At 42.9% G+C, this 16,406-nt stretch overlaps 1 protein-coding gene across 2 annotated transcripts in view; it reads right to left on the bottom strand.

The window, feature by feature from the left end:
- BTRC (beta-transducin repeat containing E3 ubiquitin protein ligase) overlaps positions 1-16,406 on the bottom strand; it is a 417,532-nt gene that overhangs the window by 226,601 nt on the left and 174,525 nt on the right. For both annotated transcript variants that reach the window (XM_030202848.1, XM_030202849.1), the window contains one exon: positions 14,118-14,195. In XM_030202848.1, the coding sequence (XP_030058708.1) occupies positions 14,118-14,195 (78 nt within the window). The remainder of the gene's footprint in view (positions 1-14,117; positions 14,196-16,406) is intronic.

Raw genomic sequence — 16,406 nt, 5'->3', positions numbered from 1 at the left:
AATTTCCCTCCACCCCCTTGATGTTGTGCTGCTGTTGAAACAGTTCCTCCTCTGTACACTATGACAGCTCAAGCTTGAGCCAAGTGGTGCAAGAATTCAAGATGACATCCTGAGAGCAGCAGGAGAGTTCTTCACTGGATGGCTCAAACTTGATGGGGGTGAAATGGAAAAAAAAATCATCTCAGGAGGGAACAAAATGCTGGGCATTCAGTATGATTTCTAAACGCCATAGTGACCTGGCACCCAGGATTTGCCGAGCCTTCTGCCATTGGCATAGCCAGGAATTTTTAACCGGAGTTGTGTCTTTCACATCCCCCCCCCCCCCCCCCCCCCCACACAGGTACCTTAAAATCATCGCTGTTCCAGTCCTTGCCCGGGCAGTGGCAGCAGCACTCATAGGCTGCCTGCGGCCTGCACCAGTATTTACTGTACTACCCTTCAGAAAACAGAAAGTTGTGTCAGAAGGGGAGGGATGGTTCAGAGAAGAAGTCCTGGTGCAGGCTGTGGACAGCCTATGAATGTGGCTGCCACTGCCATGGCGAACACTGGAGCAGAGATGATTTTAAAGCATGGGCAGGAGGCTACGTCTGACAGGGGGTGCGTATGAAACACACACACCTTCAATAAAAACGCTACTGACCCCTGCTATATGGTTAATGCAAGTACAGAACATGCATAAGTATCACAGCACTCCTAACATAAGTTAATTTCTCCCAAGGAAGTTAAAATGATTTCATCAGATGTTAGTTCATTATTGGCAAGCACTTAAGAACTCTCCATTTTAAAATACCTTCTACAGGTCAATTACTTCCACCACTACAGACCCACATTCTTTTAGGCTGTTTCTGTTGGAAAAGTCCTACAAATGAAAGTTACTAAAATCCCAGCCATCAATTATTACACTAGCCAGACTAGGGCTTCCAGTTCCATGACAACTTGACATGCAAAGGTATGAAATCTTGTCTGAATCTGGTGGCAGCTATTGATAATACTAAATGGCCTTCTATCCTATACTCTATAAAAACTGCAACAAAAAAAAATCTGCTTGTTTCATTACACAATTTCTTTGTTGGTTTCCAGGCTGTTGCTTTCTGGAAAAAGGCTAGCTACGTTCTTATCCTCCATAAACAGGTTAACTCAATTGATCAGCACCTTTAAGGGCTGCACAGTATCAATAAAAAGAACAAAACCTTGAATATACATCTTCCACTCAATCAATGGAATCCCCTCAGGGCAGGTGAACTCTCCATCTATAGAAGTGTGTTGGGGGGGGGTTGCAATGCCCTTCAGATATTACTTTCACCTTCCTTTTCAGAAAAGATAACAAGGAGGTAGATACTTTTGGTAGTTTCTTAGCCTCTCTCAAGCCGTTGATCTCCATGGTTCCAGCCACACAAAAGAATATTGGGAAAAAAAATCCAAACCTTAATATAAATAAATAGAGGGGGGGCATGTAAAGGGGGGAGGGTGAAATCACACTGCTTTCACAAGACAACAGAGCTGTGTTCAACACCTTATTCAGCTCACCCCACACTGCTAGGTGGGTAAGAAAACAGAGGACAGGGAGAGTAAACAAAAGTGGCCCTTTACTAAATTGTCTTCTAGGGGAATTCTGTGAAACAAAGAATTTGTGCAGAATTCCTTACCTAAGCAGAATTCTCCACATACTGTGCAGAATTTACATGCAGGCACCAGTGTTTGTGGCTTTCCTTTATCCCTTCTCCCTCTTTTAAGAGACTACAGCAGAAAAAAGAGGGGTTATAAAGAACAAAATTACTGAGCACATTCAAAAGCATGGATTAATGAGACAAAGAGGGGCATAATCGAAGGGGATGCCCAAGCCATTTGGTTGTGGGAGGAGCCAGCATTCATAGTGCACTGGTCCCCCTGACATGCCAGGACACCAACCGGGCACCCTAGTGGGCACTGCAGTGGACTTCACAAATTGCTCCCAGGTACATAGCTCCCTTACCTTGTGTGCTGAGCCCCCCAAAACCCAATACCCACCACTGTACACCACTACCATAGCCCTTGCAGGTGAAGGGGGGGGGCACCTAGATGTGGGTACAGTGGGTTTCTGGTGGGTTTTGGAGGGCTCACATTTACCACCACAAGTGTTACAGGTAGAGAGGGATGGGCCTGGGTCCGCCTGCCTGAAGTGCACTGTACCCACTAAAACTGTTCCAGGAATCTGCATACTGCTGTGACGGACCCGAGTATGACATTTGAGGCTGGCAGAAAAGATTTTTAAAGATGTTTTTCAAGGGTGGGAGGGGGTTAGTGACCACTGGGGGAGTAAGGGGAGGTCATCCCCGATTCTCTCCGGTGGTCATCTGGTCATTTCGGGCACCTTTTTGTGCCTTGGTTGTAAGAAAAACAGGACCAGGTAAAGTCATCCAAGTGCTCGTCAGGGATGCACTTTTTTTTCCCCATTATGGGTCGAAGACGTCCATGTGTTAGGCATGCCCAAGTCCCACCTCCGATACGCCGCCTTGAACTTTGGCCGTCCCTGCATTGGAAAGCAGTTGGGGATGTCCAAAATCGCGTTTTGATTATATCGATTTGGACGACCCTGGGAGAAGGATGCCCATCTTCCGATTTGTGTCTAAAGATGGGTGTCCTTCTCTGTCGAAAATGAGCCTGATAGTAACATATGAACAATGAACAAGATTCTCTACAATCTTAGCTATGAATGGTAAGTTGGCAATAGGATGATAATTTTCAACAGAGGCAACAAACACATTTAGATGCATCTTTAATTTGGGGAAACACCGCAGCTATTTTCCATAATGATGGAACTGTACCTTCTAATAAACTAGCCTGAACCATAGTGTGAATAAAAGGGAGAAAAGTTGTGAGAAATTTCTTAACATATAGAGAGGGAAGTGGATCCTGTGGAGTGGTACATGTATCAATTTCAGCTTTACATATTATAATATTCAAGTACCACCAAAATATTGGGATACAAATAAATGAGAAAATAATCAAAAGAAAAATTGATATAACATTAGAAATAATTACAACTTTTTTCATCCACTAACTAGGAAATATGATCCAAGATTTAGAAAAAAAAAATGAGAAAAGAAATTACAAAAAATCCATCCAAAAGGACAGCTAACCAAAATTATATCTCAGCCCACCCTAAGCAGTGAACATATGAGTTAAACGGTTACATTCACCTCCTCTTTATATTGCAAAAAGTCATCTAGTTGTTTGGGATCAAAAAATTGAAATCGATTACCTTGAAATACAATTAAATATATATGAAGAAAACATAATACAAAATTGGCACCCAAGGTTTGAAACCTAGGCCTATAGGCTAGGAAAGCCTTATGTGTCATCGGTGTAACCCTAGCTGGATCAGGAAATACTCATATTTTAGATCCCATAGACAACATATCTAGTATCTAAAAGAAAGTTTCATTAAGGTATTACGATCTGATTGATGAGCAAATGTGACCACCAGAGTGGTCCTGTGCATTACCACCTCCAGCAAAGACTCCAAGAAAGAAGTCAAATTAAGATCACCTTCATCACAAGCCTGAGTCTCCAAACCATCAGAAACTGTGGTGGCTGGTATATATTGAGCCCTGGTGATAGGAAGCAAAGAATCTGAAAGAAATTTCAAAATGTCCACCATATATTTCTTAAACCTATCCATAGGGGAAATAAGAGGAGACCTAGGAAAGTTCAGGAGTCCTTTCTTTAAGAGAGACTGCTTCAAAACTCTCCATAGTCTGTAATCTGGATTTTATAACTTCCAGTTCAGCAGACTGCTGACCGGTGACCTGAGCCCGAGTCAGAACTGTCTCAGTAATAGATACAATGGGCTAGATGCACTAAGCTTTCTGAGCCAGCAACGTGGGTTTTAAACTGGTTTTAGCCAGTTTAACGTGCAAGTAGTAAAAAGGGACATGCACAAAAGGGCATTTTCCGATAACGGTAGCAGCTAACGAAAACGGAATGCAAATGATCTAAAGGCTATTATAATGAGCTGCAGGGCCGTGCCAACATGGTAAGAGGCGTAAGCACCGCAGGGGGGCGCCGACCTCTGGAGGGCGCCTACCGGCACCTTTTTCCTGAGGTCAGCTCACTTGCAAAATGTTTTACCTGAAGCTGTGATTCTCCTCTCTCCCCTGCCCTCCCCTCTTTGACCGCAGTGCTCACTGAGGCAGGCAGGCTCTGCTGAAGTTGTTTGAAAGAATACAACCAGTGCTATATATGTCTTTGATGTGGGAAAACCTCCTCATTCAGGGTGAGCTTGAACAACATTCAAATTAAAGAGAACAGCCAGGTTTGGAGGGAGGTGTGCAAGTGAGACTGGGGAGAAATAAAAACTAAATAGTGTAATTGTTAAAATCTGTAAGTGGTTCAAAAGTTTTGGCTTTTTTTTCTGAGCTTGTACACCGAGAGGAGGGCATGACTGCAGTGATGTGTGCATAATTATCAGGTAACCAGATAGCTACAGCTAAAAGCCATTTCATTGGCTGGTGGTTCCAACAGTAGTTTCAAAAGAGGAAGTTTAGTGTAGTGTAGAAGAGCTGGTAAGTGAAAATCTGATTGGGTTTTTTTTTTTTGGTGTTTATTTTTATATAAAAGATTCTCCTTGGATAGGAAGAGTCTGTGATATGTGAAAATATATTTTGCTTTAATAGCTAGAAGTACATAAACTTAAATCATGATTTGAAATCTAATTGCATCATATAATTTTTTAAGATAAAAATTATACATCGACTATGACTTGTGGAGAAATCAATACGTTTCCAAAAAAGAAATATAAAATTACATGGGTGGATGAAAAGAAAAAATGTTTCACCTCGCCATGCACAAGATAAATGTTGCAGCTTCTGTATAAAATAAAATCCTAGAAATGCAGCAAACTGTTACAAACAGTGTGTAACATCATGAGAAATTCACCAGTATAAAGCTGTCTGAATTCTGTATTTCATTCCTCTTGTCAGTGTTTCCACCCCTGGCTCTCTTTAGTGTAATAACAATACCACTTTACCTCTTTAGTGTAAGCCAGAACACAGGAAGAAGCCATCTGCTTTTATCAGCTGCATATAAGCAGCCTGAGGTTCATTCTACCTCAGGCCTCTAGTTGAACTTAGGTGCTTCCAGCATCTGTCAGAAAGGCACCAGTAAGGTACTAGAAGTTTCCAGAAAAGATTGGAAAGTTAGAAAGTCTCTGAAAACTGATGGAAGGATAGGAGTGCCCTTTGTTAAGCAGGGGGAAAGGTCTGGTGGCAGCAGGAGTGCACTTCCCCCCTCTTATTTAAACCCACTCCAGGCTCCTTATATTATCTTAGGTCCCATCTCCCACCTCTGACCCGCAGTTAGGGTTGCCAACTTTTGACAAAGAAAAACCTGACTTGCACTGTTCCATGCCCCTCCCTTGTCACACCTACTATTGTACCCTTGTCCTGTTCTGCCCTGCCCCTCTACAGCCAACTGTCAGCACTAGGGTTGCCATCTCAGAAAACTGCCACATGTATGTATGTACGTTCTATGATTTCAAAAACCACATAATGGAAACATTGCTCAGTATCCAAACTCTGCAAAAATATAACAAAATAAAGCACATTCCAGACTGATATAGAAAACCTGTCATAATAAAGTAGCACTAATGTCTAGGATGGGGCAGAGAAGTAGCCTAATAGAGCAGCAGGCTGGGAATTGGAAGGCCCAAGTTCAAATTCTACAGCAGCTCCTTGTGGCCTAGGAAGCCACTTAACCCTCCATTGGTATGGGATGGCCAGTGATGGCACTGGCAACTTCACCTCATTTTAGGGCCTGCCATCAATTCAACAGCCCCATAAGTCTTTCAGAGCTCGCTGCTTGTGGGCAGCAGGGACTAGAAAGAGAGAATGCCCAGGACTCAAACAGCAACAACCCTACTTATAAAAAGGCAGCACCTCAGAACACCAGTATCCTTCCTGCTAGAAAAAAACAGAGCAAGTCAGAGTGTTACAGATCCCTACATAGAAATTAAACACTAGCAGAATACCTCTTGGTCACACACACAAAGCACAGAGAACCCCTTAACCATGAAACAAGGGACCACACATCAGTAATTATGAAGGCAAAAACTGAACTGAAAACCTCAAGAAGTCAGATTCTGCATATACAGTAATATTAAAGGCATAGAATGTGAAACGCAAGATATCAAAGATTCACATTTCCAAAAGCTGACATATGCCAATCATTAAATTCAAAATATTTTTTCTACCTTTGTTGTGAGAGCATTTTATTTTTCAATTTCATTTGGGCCCAGTGTGTATTTTCTGCTTTTCTTTTTTTTTTCTTCTTCCTTATTCTCTTGTCAGGGTATGCTGGCCATTTCACATTTTTATATGTCCACCATCCATCTTTCTTGCATCTCATATCCATCCTGTCCAGCATCTCTTCTCTATGTCCCTGTCCTCTTCCCATATTCAACATCTGCCCCCTGTGTTTAGCATTGCCTCTCTGTGTCCTGGTCACTATGCCCACCACCTTTTCTCTGTGTCCCTGTCCCATCCCTTATCCAACTTATCCCCTCTGTCTTCCCCTCCTCCCACTTTCCCCAACCCAGGACCAGCATCTCTCCCTCTCTCTCTCCTGTCTTCTCCTCTGCAGTCCAGCATGCCTCTCTTCCTTCCTCCCTCCCTCCCTCTACTGGACCATCACCCTTACCTCTCTCTTCCCTCACCCCCAAGCCTGGTAATTTCTCTCTTTTTTTCTCCTACTCCCCCCCCCCCCCATGTGTACGGCCTCTCTCTCCCTTTCTTCCCCCTCCCCTCCTAGTACAGTATCTCTCTGTCCTCCCTTTCTAGTACAGTATCGATCCCCCCTTCAGATTTAGCATCACCCCCTCCCCTCCCATGGATTAAGCGTCAATCTATTCCCCCACTCCATGCAGATCTGGCATCAATCCCTCCCTATCCCCATTCAGATCTGAAATCAATTGTTCTCTCTCACTCAGGTGCAGATCTAGCATCACTCCCTCCCTCCCCCACCCCATGCAGGTCTGGCATCAATCCCTAACCCCCCCCCCCCCCCCACCGGTGCAGATCTGGCATCAATCCCTTCTCTGCCCCCCCCCCCCCATGCATGTCTAGTATCTCTCCCTCTCCTTCTCTTGACCACGGTTCTTCAAACACAGTGAGCAAAGAGAACACTCTATTTCCACTACCCTTTTCTTGGATGCATTCTGCTCACAGGAAGTTGCATCAGAGAGAAAGCCCTGGGACGGGACGGATATAGTGCTTCTTCCTCACCAATGGCAATTCGCTGCTGTTGGAGGGCTGCCATGGTGGGAGTGAGTAAAAGGTAGGGAGGGCTGCCGCAGTGAGAGTGGGAGAGAAGGTGGGGAGAGATGCTGCTGGACCCACAAGAGCCTGGGGGTAAGGGGCGAGGCAGATGGAGAGATGCTGGAATTGTGGAAAGTGAGTGGGAGCTGCTGGACCAGGGGGCAAGGAGCATGAAGCACAAAAAGGCTTATCTTTTGCCGGTTTTAAGGATTTGCTGGCATCCAGCCTGGCCATTCAAAAACTGGCCAGGCTGAATACCAGCCAGTTGGCAACCCTACCCATAGTCCACAGATAGATTCCTTCTTGCAATGTCAGAAGCAGCCATCAAAATGAAGAATCAGCCTGCTATATTCTCATGGGTTAACACTACAGAAGCACTTGCTTCAGAGCAAGGATTTATGGATCAGGGACAAGTACCAGGACCTGAGAATTTGCTGGCTTGTGCAGTGTGGTGGTATGGGGAACCTCTAAATTCCTAAGAAGTCCAGAGAGAGGAAGAGTCCATTCGACATACCCGCTCTATAAACCAAGTACCCTGTTCCAAATCTTAAGAGGAAAGATTCTACCTAGTGCAGAAAGATATAACATCTTTGAAAGAATTTATAACACCATCACCTGCTAGCCTGTGTTTATCATCTGAAAAGTAATGATAATGTTGAAGAATTGATTTCAGAGAACAGCATGTGTAAGGAACTGTATTTTGCATGACCCTCATGCACCTGGTGAGCAGGTCTAAATATCGAAGAGGAATGAAAAGAAACAATATGTGCTGCTATATGAGAAGACATAAAAGTGTACATAGTTGGACACATGTTTTGCAAATACATTTTTTCTGCTACCTTATCAAATAAAGGAACAGCAAAAGTTTGGTTGAGAAAAAAGGACTTTGTGTGGTTTGGATTATTAAGTACAGTGTGGAATTGAAGTTTGGTGCTGCTTGCTTTGTCTCCTAGGGTAAATACTAGTCCTGGCTCTGGTCTTGCCAAAGAAATGAGAGTGTGTGCCCCTGTTCTCACCACCCTGGGCTTACACTAAGCAGTCAACTAGCTGTACTACAAAGGGGGTTTACAAATGTACCCAGTATATCCAAAAGCACATACATTTTGTATACTTTGTGCTCATGAAATTGAACAATAAAAGTTGTGCAACAATTCATATACATGACCATGAAAGAAAAAGAATAAGAGACAACAAAAATTGACTCACAGTAGGAAGGAAACAAGAAAATAAAAACAAGATCTCCTTAAGAAAAAAAGCACCAGTTTGTCATCTTTAGAATTTCTGAGTCCACAAAGAACAGGAAAACACCTCTACATAAAGTCCAAGGAAAGCAGAAGAATAGAGAATGCAACACAAACTTCAGCACAGGGAGGGTTAAACAAAAACACCTTTATTGGCACCAGAGTCCTGACAATAGGCCATGTTTCGGCAGGAAAACCTGCCTGCCTCAGGGTCAAAGAATACACTGCTGGTAGGACAAGGCAGTTTATGGTGCCTAAAGTCAAGTTATTCTAATGTAAGGATCACACGGATGTGAAAATGCTAGCTAAAAGTCGCCTTGGTGCCAAAATAGCCACTGCTGTAGTGTCAGCATGTTTTTGTTCAACCCTCCCTATGTTGAAGCTCATTTGGCATTCTCTATGTTTAGAATTTCAGGCATGGGATAGGCTGTTGTTCTCTGGACCACTGCAGTAAAGGCAGTATTCACAGCTCTAGCAGAAAGGAAATGGTAAAACTAGAGGACATGAACTGAGGTTGCAGGGTGGTAGACTTAGAAGTAATGTCAGGAAATGTGTTTTTTACAGGGAGGGCGGTCGATGCCTAGAATGCCCTCCCGAGGGAGGTGGTAGAGATAAAAACAGTGATGGAATTCAAAAAGGCATGGGATGAACACAGAGGAACTCTATTTAGAAAATAGTATAAAACAAAAATAACAAGTTTTAAGATAGGCTGGAAAGGGCTTCAATGGCAACTTCAGCAACTGGAACCGAGGACAGTACCAAGCAGACTTTTACAGTCTGGGTCCCACAAATGACAAGACATATTTGGATAGACTGGAATGAGCTTTGACAGCAACTCCAGTAAGTGGAACTTAAGGACAGAGTCATGCGGACTTCTATGGTTTATGCCCCAGAAACACCAATGAAAGACTCATGATAAAGTATATAATATCACATTAATTGTTGATTTATGAATTGATAATGAGTGTGATTGTTGGGCAGACTGCATGGACCGTTCAGGTCTTTATCTGTCATCATTTACTGTGTTACAATGTTGATCAATGGTAACATATAATGGCCAGGCTTAGGTTCCCTGCTAGCCACCTCTGCAGCAAGCCCCCCAAAAATGAAAAGAAAAAAATGAACGAAAATGAAAGTTTAAAGACTAAACATGACAGGGTGTTTCAACTACATTCTATCAAAGCTTACTCCTGGGGGAATTCTGCACTTGCTATGCAGAATTCTGCAAAAGATAAAGTGAGTACAAAACAAGTCCAAGGAGTCCCAAGGTAATGATAAAACATTTCTGTTTATTAAGGTCATAAACAATGACCAGGTCAATGTTTGCAACTGGAGAAGCATGACTTGACATGGCCATGTTTCGGCAGAGTTGCCTGCATCAGGAGTCCAATGCAATAAAAAGTTGTATATCATAAATCAAGCATTGATTATAAGTGTAGTAATGATTGCACAAAGGGCGGCTGTACATTCCACAGAGGCCGCTACTGCTTGGGCAAACATGAGTTGGAACAAGCAAAGAATTCTGTGCAGGTAGAAGCAGCAGCAGCAGCATTGCAAGATCTCTTATCACCCACTAGCCTGCAATTATGTGGCATGAGGTGACTGTAAACAGCTGCACATTGGTCTGAATCCTCCTCTGAATCATCCTGGGTCAGACTACTCATTTGAGCCATATGGCACTTCATATAGCTGCATGGTTTAAATGAGCAATCAGGAATCAGCTCAGAACAGCAGAGGACAATGACACAGCCCAATGTGCAGCCACTTGCCTCCTCATCTTGCCAACTGATGGGAACAGAAGGTGGGCTGGAGCAAATTCGAGTACATAACAGGGAGTAGATAGAGAAGAAAGGAGAAGAGGTAGAGATATGTACCTGGCAATAAAAGAAAGAAAGGAGATGTGGGGTTATGCGAGGGGGGGACAGACAGAACTGAGGGAGTTGGGAGTTTGGGGGGGGGAGGGGGGGCAGTAAGACTGAATTGCATAGGACAGGGAGAGAAAAACAAGTGAATGGAGAGAAAGGTGAACGAGAGTAGGGGCACAGGCAACTACGAAAGCAGAGAAAAAGGTGGGGTTGAACTTACTGAAGGGGCTCAAGCTAAGACAGGGTGAAGGAGTAAGTTGTGGACGATGAATTCTGAACAGTGATATTGCTGGGGAAAAAGACTCGAGGAGTGGGGTAGATTTCAGGCCTAAAAGGAGCAATCAGGCCTTATGAAGGAGATATTATGCATAAAAAAATTACAAATAAACGCCTGTGTTTACAAAGGCACGCTATAGGCGTGTTAGCATTTTTAATGCGCATTGAATGCTAAAGCACCTATAGGAATGTATTGGCGCATCAGCATTTAACACAGCTTAACTTTATAGGCGCATTAAAATGCTTACGAGCCTTAGTAAACATACCCCAAAAAAGTAGAATTGTGTATACTTTTAAAATACTGTGTATATAATTTTTAAATTTTTTAAATTTCCCTATGAGTAAAAAGCTGGTTGAATTAGTTTTCCATAATGATAGACAGCATTTTAAAAACATTTTCAGCTACAAAAGGAACCTTTTTTTAGGTTTTAATGTACACATTATTCTTCAGCATTTCTAGACACACCCTAGTTCACAGAAATAAATATCTAATTACGTGTCTGCAGGTTACGGAATGATAAAAATCTGTCACAAAGACTTAGTGCTAAACTATCAAGGTACAAATTAAAATATATATCTATATATAGTTATATTTTATCCTCAATAATTTATTGTTTTGCTGTGATCATAAAATGTGGTGGTTTTTCATGGTCAGCATGTAATTTCAGGTGCTTCTTTTCTTAGGCTGAATAAGTACATAAGTACATAAGTAGTGCCATACTGGGAAAGACCAAAGGTCCATCTAGCCCAGCATCCTGTCACCGACAGTGGCCAATCCAGGTCAAGGGCACCTGGCACGCTCCCCAAACGTAAAAACATTCCAGACAAGTTATACCTAAAAATGCGGAATTTTTCCAAGTCCATTTAATAGCGGTCTATGGACTTGTCCTTTAGGAATCTATCTAACCCCTTTTTAAACTCCGTCAAGCTAACCGCCCGTACCACGTTCTCCGGCAACGAATTCCAGAGTCTAATTACACGTTGGGTGAAGAAAAATTTTCTCCGATTCGTTTTAAATTTACCACACTGTAGCTTCAACTCATGCCCTCTAGTCCTAGTATTTTTGGATAGCGTGAACAGTCGCTTCACATCCACCCGATCCATTCCACTCATTATTTTATACACTTCTATCATATCTCCCCTCAGCCGTCTCTTCTCCAAGCTAAAAAGCCCTAGCCTTCTCAGCCTCTCTTCATAGGAAAGTCGTCCCATCCCCACTATCATTTTCGTCGCCCTTCGCTGTACCTTTTCCAATTCTACTATATCTTTTTTGAGATACGGAGACCAGTACTGAACACAATACTCCAGGTGCGGTCGCACCATGGAGCGATACAATGGCATTATAACATATATGAATTGAGATGCAATTACAATCCACGGACTTGTCATGAACACATTTATATTCTCTTATTTTTCCTTACGCACTTTGGGGGAGATTCTATATATGGCGCCTAAAACAGTGCTGAAATCAGTGCCGACTAAGTGTATTCTATAATTGGCGCCTAGATTTAGGCACCAATTATAGAATATGCTTAGTTGATATTTCAGTGCCTAAATCTACGTGCATCCATTTACATCAAAAATATGGCATAAATCCCGGTACATAGATTTAAGCGCACTGGGCCATATCCTATAAGTAGGCACAGAAATTTTGGAACACCCACAAAACGCCCATTTCCCTGCCTATAACCACACCTTTTTGCCTGTGCACTTTAGAAGTTCGGCGCACATTGTTACAGAATATGCTTAGCGAGTTGTGCCTAAATTCTAATCAGTGCCAATTAGTGTTCATTATTGCTTGTTACTGGCTTCTTTTACAAAGCCACGGTACCGATTTCTGGTGTGGCAAATGAGAGGAAGCCCATAGGAATTGAATGGGCTTCCTCTCATTTGCCACACCTGAAATTGGTACCGTGGCTTTGTAAAAGAGGCTCTAAGTGCGGTTATCAGCGCTCATTAGCTTATCAAGCCAATTAAGTTGCACGCATTTTTATAAAATCCACACCAAAATCTCTAGCGCATTATATAGAATCAGGGGATTTGCCTTTGCAAACAATGCATTGAAAGGGGGGATTTTAATTCATTTTGGACCTGTTGCTATAGGGGCTTTTTATTACAGGATCAACAGCAATTTTCTAATACTATTTATTTTCTTTTCCTTTATCTGTTAAATCCTTGCTGGTTTTTAAAGACACGGGGCCCTGTTTACTAAGGAATATTGTGGACATAGGAATATTATGGACATATACACGGTTAGAGTGCGCTAAAAACGCTAACACGCCTCTAGTGTACCTTAGTAAACAGGGCCCATGGTTTTCAGTATTATGTACACTAAATTGAATAAACTGAAAATGTTAACTCCCCCCCCCCCCTCCAAAACATAGGCCATCTGCACAAAAAGGAGCCACAGCTGAAATTCAAAATGCTATTTTTTATATACACATAAAGAATTCTTTTTCATAAAATTTTTTCAGATAAATGCCAAGGAAAGAAATCTAGGCAGCAAGATATTGCAAAACCATTTAGGCTAGGACACAGCTGACATATCAAATCCTAAATCTTCTACAATTCTCAGAGGGTTTTTCTTTATTTTGTTTTGGCATAGCCACTTGAACCTACTCTTTCATACTTTCTGCTCAACGGAAACCAGGACTGGGAAATAGCATCATAAGTTTTCATTTGCAAGTAGCTGTAGATATATATATATTTTTTTACCACTACTTTTATATCCTTCTCCCCTAATTCAGCACTGTAAAGCAGTTGTTCTCAACCCAGACCGCCAGGTTTTCAGGATATCCACAATGGAAGTGATAGATTTCCACACAATGGATGTACTGAATGCAAATCTATCTCATGCATATCTGAAAACCTAACTGGGTGGGTGTGTCCCTAGGACTCGGGTGAGAACCCTGCTCCAGTGGCGTAGGAAGGGGGGGCGGTAGGGCGGTCCGCCCCAGGTGCACGCTGCTGGGGGGGTGTCGTCTCCGTTGGTTCCTTGCTCCCTCTGCCCCGGAACAGGTTACTTCCTGTTCCGGGGCAGAGAGAGCAAGGAACCAATGGAGCCGACGCAGCTCCCAGCGACGTGGACTCGGGGGCGGATCGGCCCTCCCGCCCACTCCTCGCTTCTAAACTAAGTAAGAATGCGCTCTGGGGGGGGGGTGCGCAGCGGCGACCCGCCCTGGGTGTCAGCCGCCCTCGCTACGGCACTGCCCTGCTCTACAGCAATCCCAGCATGCCCTGGCAGTAAACATCATAACCTGAGAATTAAACCCAAGTCCTCTGCAGGCATGGCTGAGCACTGCCAGTGAACCACTGGGGCTGGCCTCTCAGTTCTATACACACACACACACACACACACACACACACACACACACACACACACACAAAAGGCTTTGACATGACAGCTTAAAAATAAAAGAGAAATTTAAAAAAGGATACATCACCTGTCTAAGTGTATTCTTCTCTGGTATAATTTTCCTAGGGGGTTCATCATTTATACAGTCCTCTCTCTCTGAGGAATTCTGTGAAAAAGGAATAAGATTTAATCATGCTTTGTTTGCTAACTTTTTTTTTTCACAAGAAAGGCAACTTTCTGAAATATCTGATTTTGTGGTCCACTGATGTAAAAGGATACTATTGATACATGTGGTGGGCTATCAGGAAAATCAAAACGAGCAGTTAACAAAATCAGATTAGGCGTACCCATCAGGAATAATTTTGGAGAACACAGGAAATGTTTTTATATAGGTTGTCGGAGGTGAAGGGCAAGGGGGGACAGGGAGGTGGGTAAAGCCAAGATTACTGGAAAAAAGAAAAACAAAATCTGAAAAATGCAAAGTGCATATTGTCTTGCACAGCTTGAGAAAAACCAATACAGCACCAACAACAGCGTCAATAGCATGCTATTACAAGGTATCCTGAACATGTCCCACTGTTAGCAATTGGGTTAAGCTCACTAAAGACAGGATAGCTGGAAGTCACATTTTGTCTTTAATCAGAAGGACGTTTATATCTAGAGCTTTTGTTCTTAAAAATAAAAACCAGTAGATAGGATTGCACAAAAGTATAACTTGGAAAACAAATGGTTTTGGAATATTACATGTTACAATAAGAGGCTGTTTACAGAAATAATCACAACAGTAACACAAAGAAAAAAAATCATTAGTGTCACATAGATATCTCATCAATGACTGATGGCAGTACTTGCAAATACCTCCTATTGGTGAAAGATAATTGCCAGGAATAGAACGGTGTGTGGAAGTGCATGATCTTAAATGAATGGATAAATAATTAAAGTAAGGATAGCTGTTGCATAACCACATCATTATTATTTCTACTAGTAACCAGTACCAAACAAGTTAAAAGAATCAGAGCCCGCACTAGTATACCAATATAACTAGAAGACACGAATTGAAGTTGCAAGCTGGGTTGACTTAGGAATAATGTCAGGAAGTACTTTTTCACAGAAAGGGTGGTGGGAGATAGTGGAGATGAAAATGGTAACAGAATTTAAAAATATGTGGTATAAACACAAAGGATTCCTATATGGAAAGAGAATGGAAGCAAATCAAAACTTAGTGGTGCTTAGTAACTCCAGTAACTGGAAAATAAGACCAGTGCAAGGCAGACGTCTACGGTCTGTGCCCCGATTATGGCTAGACATATCTGGATGGGCTGGAGTGGGCTTCAATAGCAACTCCAATAGTTGGGAAGTATGTCCAGTGCCAGGCAGACTTTTATGGTCTGTGCTCTGAAAATGGCAAGGACAGATGAAGATCAAGAATATATATGTTATATTGCAACACATGCTATGAGTTTACCTTATTGGGCAGGCTGGATGGACCATGCAGGTCTTTATCTGCAGTCATCTACTAAGTAAGATAGATGTTTCCATGAAGAGCACATTCAAAGCTCACTTGAGGCTCATTTCTGCTAAAATCACACAGAATGCATCATCAATGCACATAATACTTGGACTCAAACTCCCTGGTCAGATCACAGTAAACTCAAATTCTCCCTCTATTGGATGGAAAATATAAAATCAAAGAAAAATAAAAGTACTACGACTCCTCACAAAACTAGAGGAAAAATAAATACCATAACCTTCTCGTCCAACATCATCAACAATCCTGCTCTTCCTCAGTGGCGTTCCTGGGGGGGCTGGCACCCAGGGCGGATCTCCAATGCGCCCCACCCCCGGGTGCAGCGCCCCCCCCCCGATGCAGCGCGGACCCCCCCCGGCGAAAGGACACCCCCGCGTAGGAACCCCCACCCCGCCAGGTGCACGCCGCTGGGGAGGGGGTGCCGCGCGCGCCTGTCCTCCGTTGGTCCATGCTTCTTCTCTGCCCCGGAACAGGAAGTAACCTGTTCCGGGGCAGAGAAGAAGCATGGACCAACGGAGGACAGGCGCGCGCGGCACCCCTCCCCCAGCGGCGTACACCCGGGGCGGACCGCCCCCCCCCCCCCCCCCCAGGAATGCCACTGCTCTTCCTCCAGCAGACAATAACAAAGTCAAGATTAAATGGGATGACTTATGCAAAAATGTCTCATATAACATAGCTCCCCTAAAATCTACATTCAAACCAACCCAAAAAAATTCACCTTGGTTTAATCAATTTATCCTTCTTTTGAAAAGGAAATGTAGAAAACTGTAAAGAAAATGGGCTAAAGACAAATCAAACGAAAACAAATTAACTTAGAAAATTGCTATCAAAACATATAAAAATGAAATC

Source organism: Microcaecilia unicolor, chromosome 5, assembly GCF_901765095.1.
Source record: "Microcaecilia unicolor chromosome 5, aMicUni1.1, whole genome shotgun sequence".
Classification (NCBI taxonomy): domain Eukaryota; kingdom Metazoa; phylum Chordata; class Amphibia; order Gymnophiona; family Siphonopidae; genus Microcaecilia; species Microcaecilia unicolor.
This window is presented reverse-complemented; position numbering and strand designations above follow the sequence as displayed.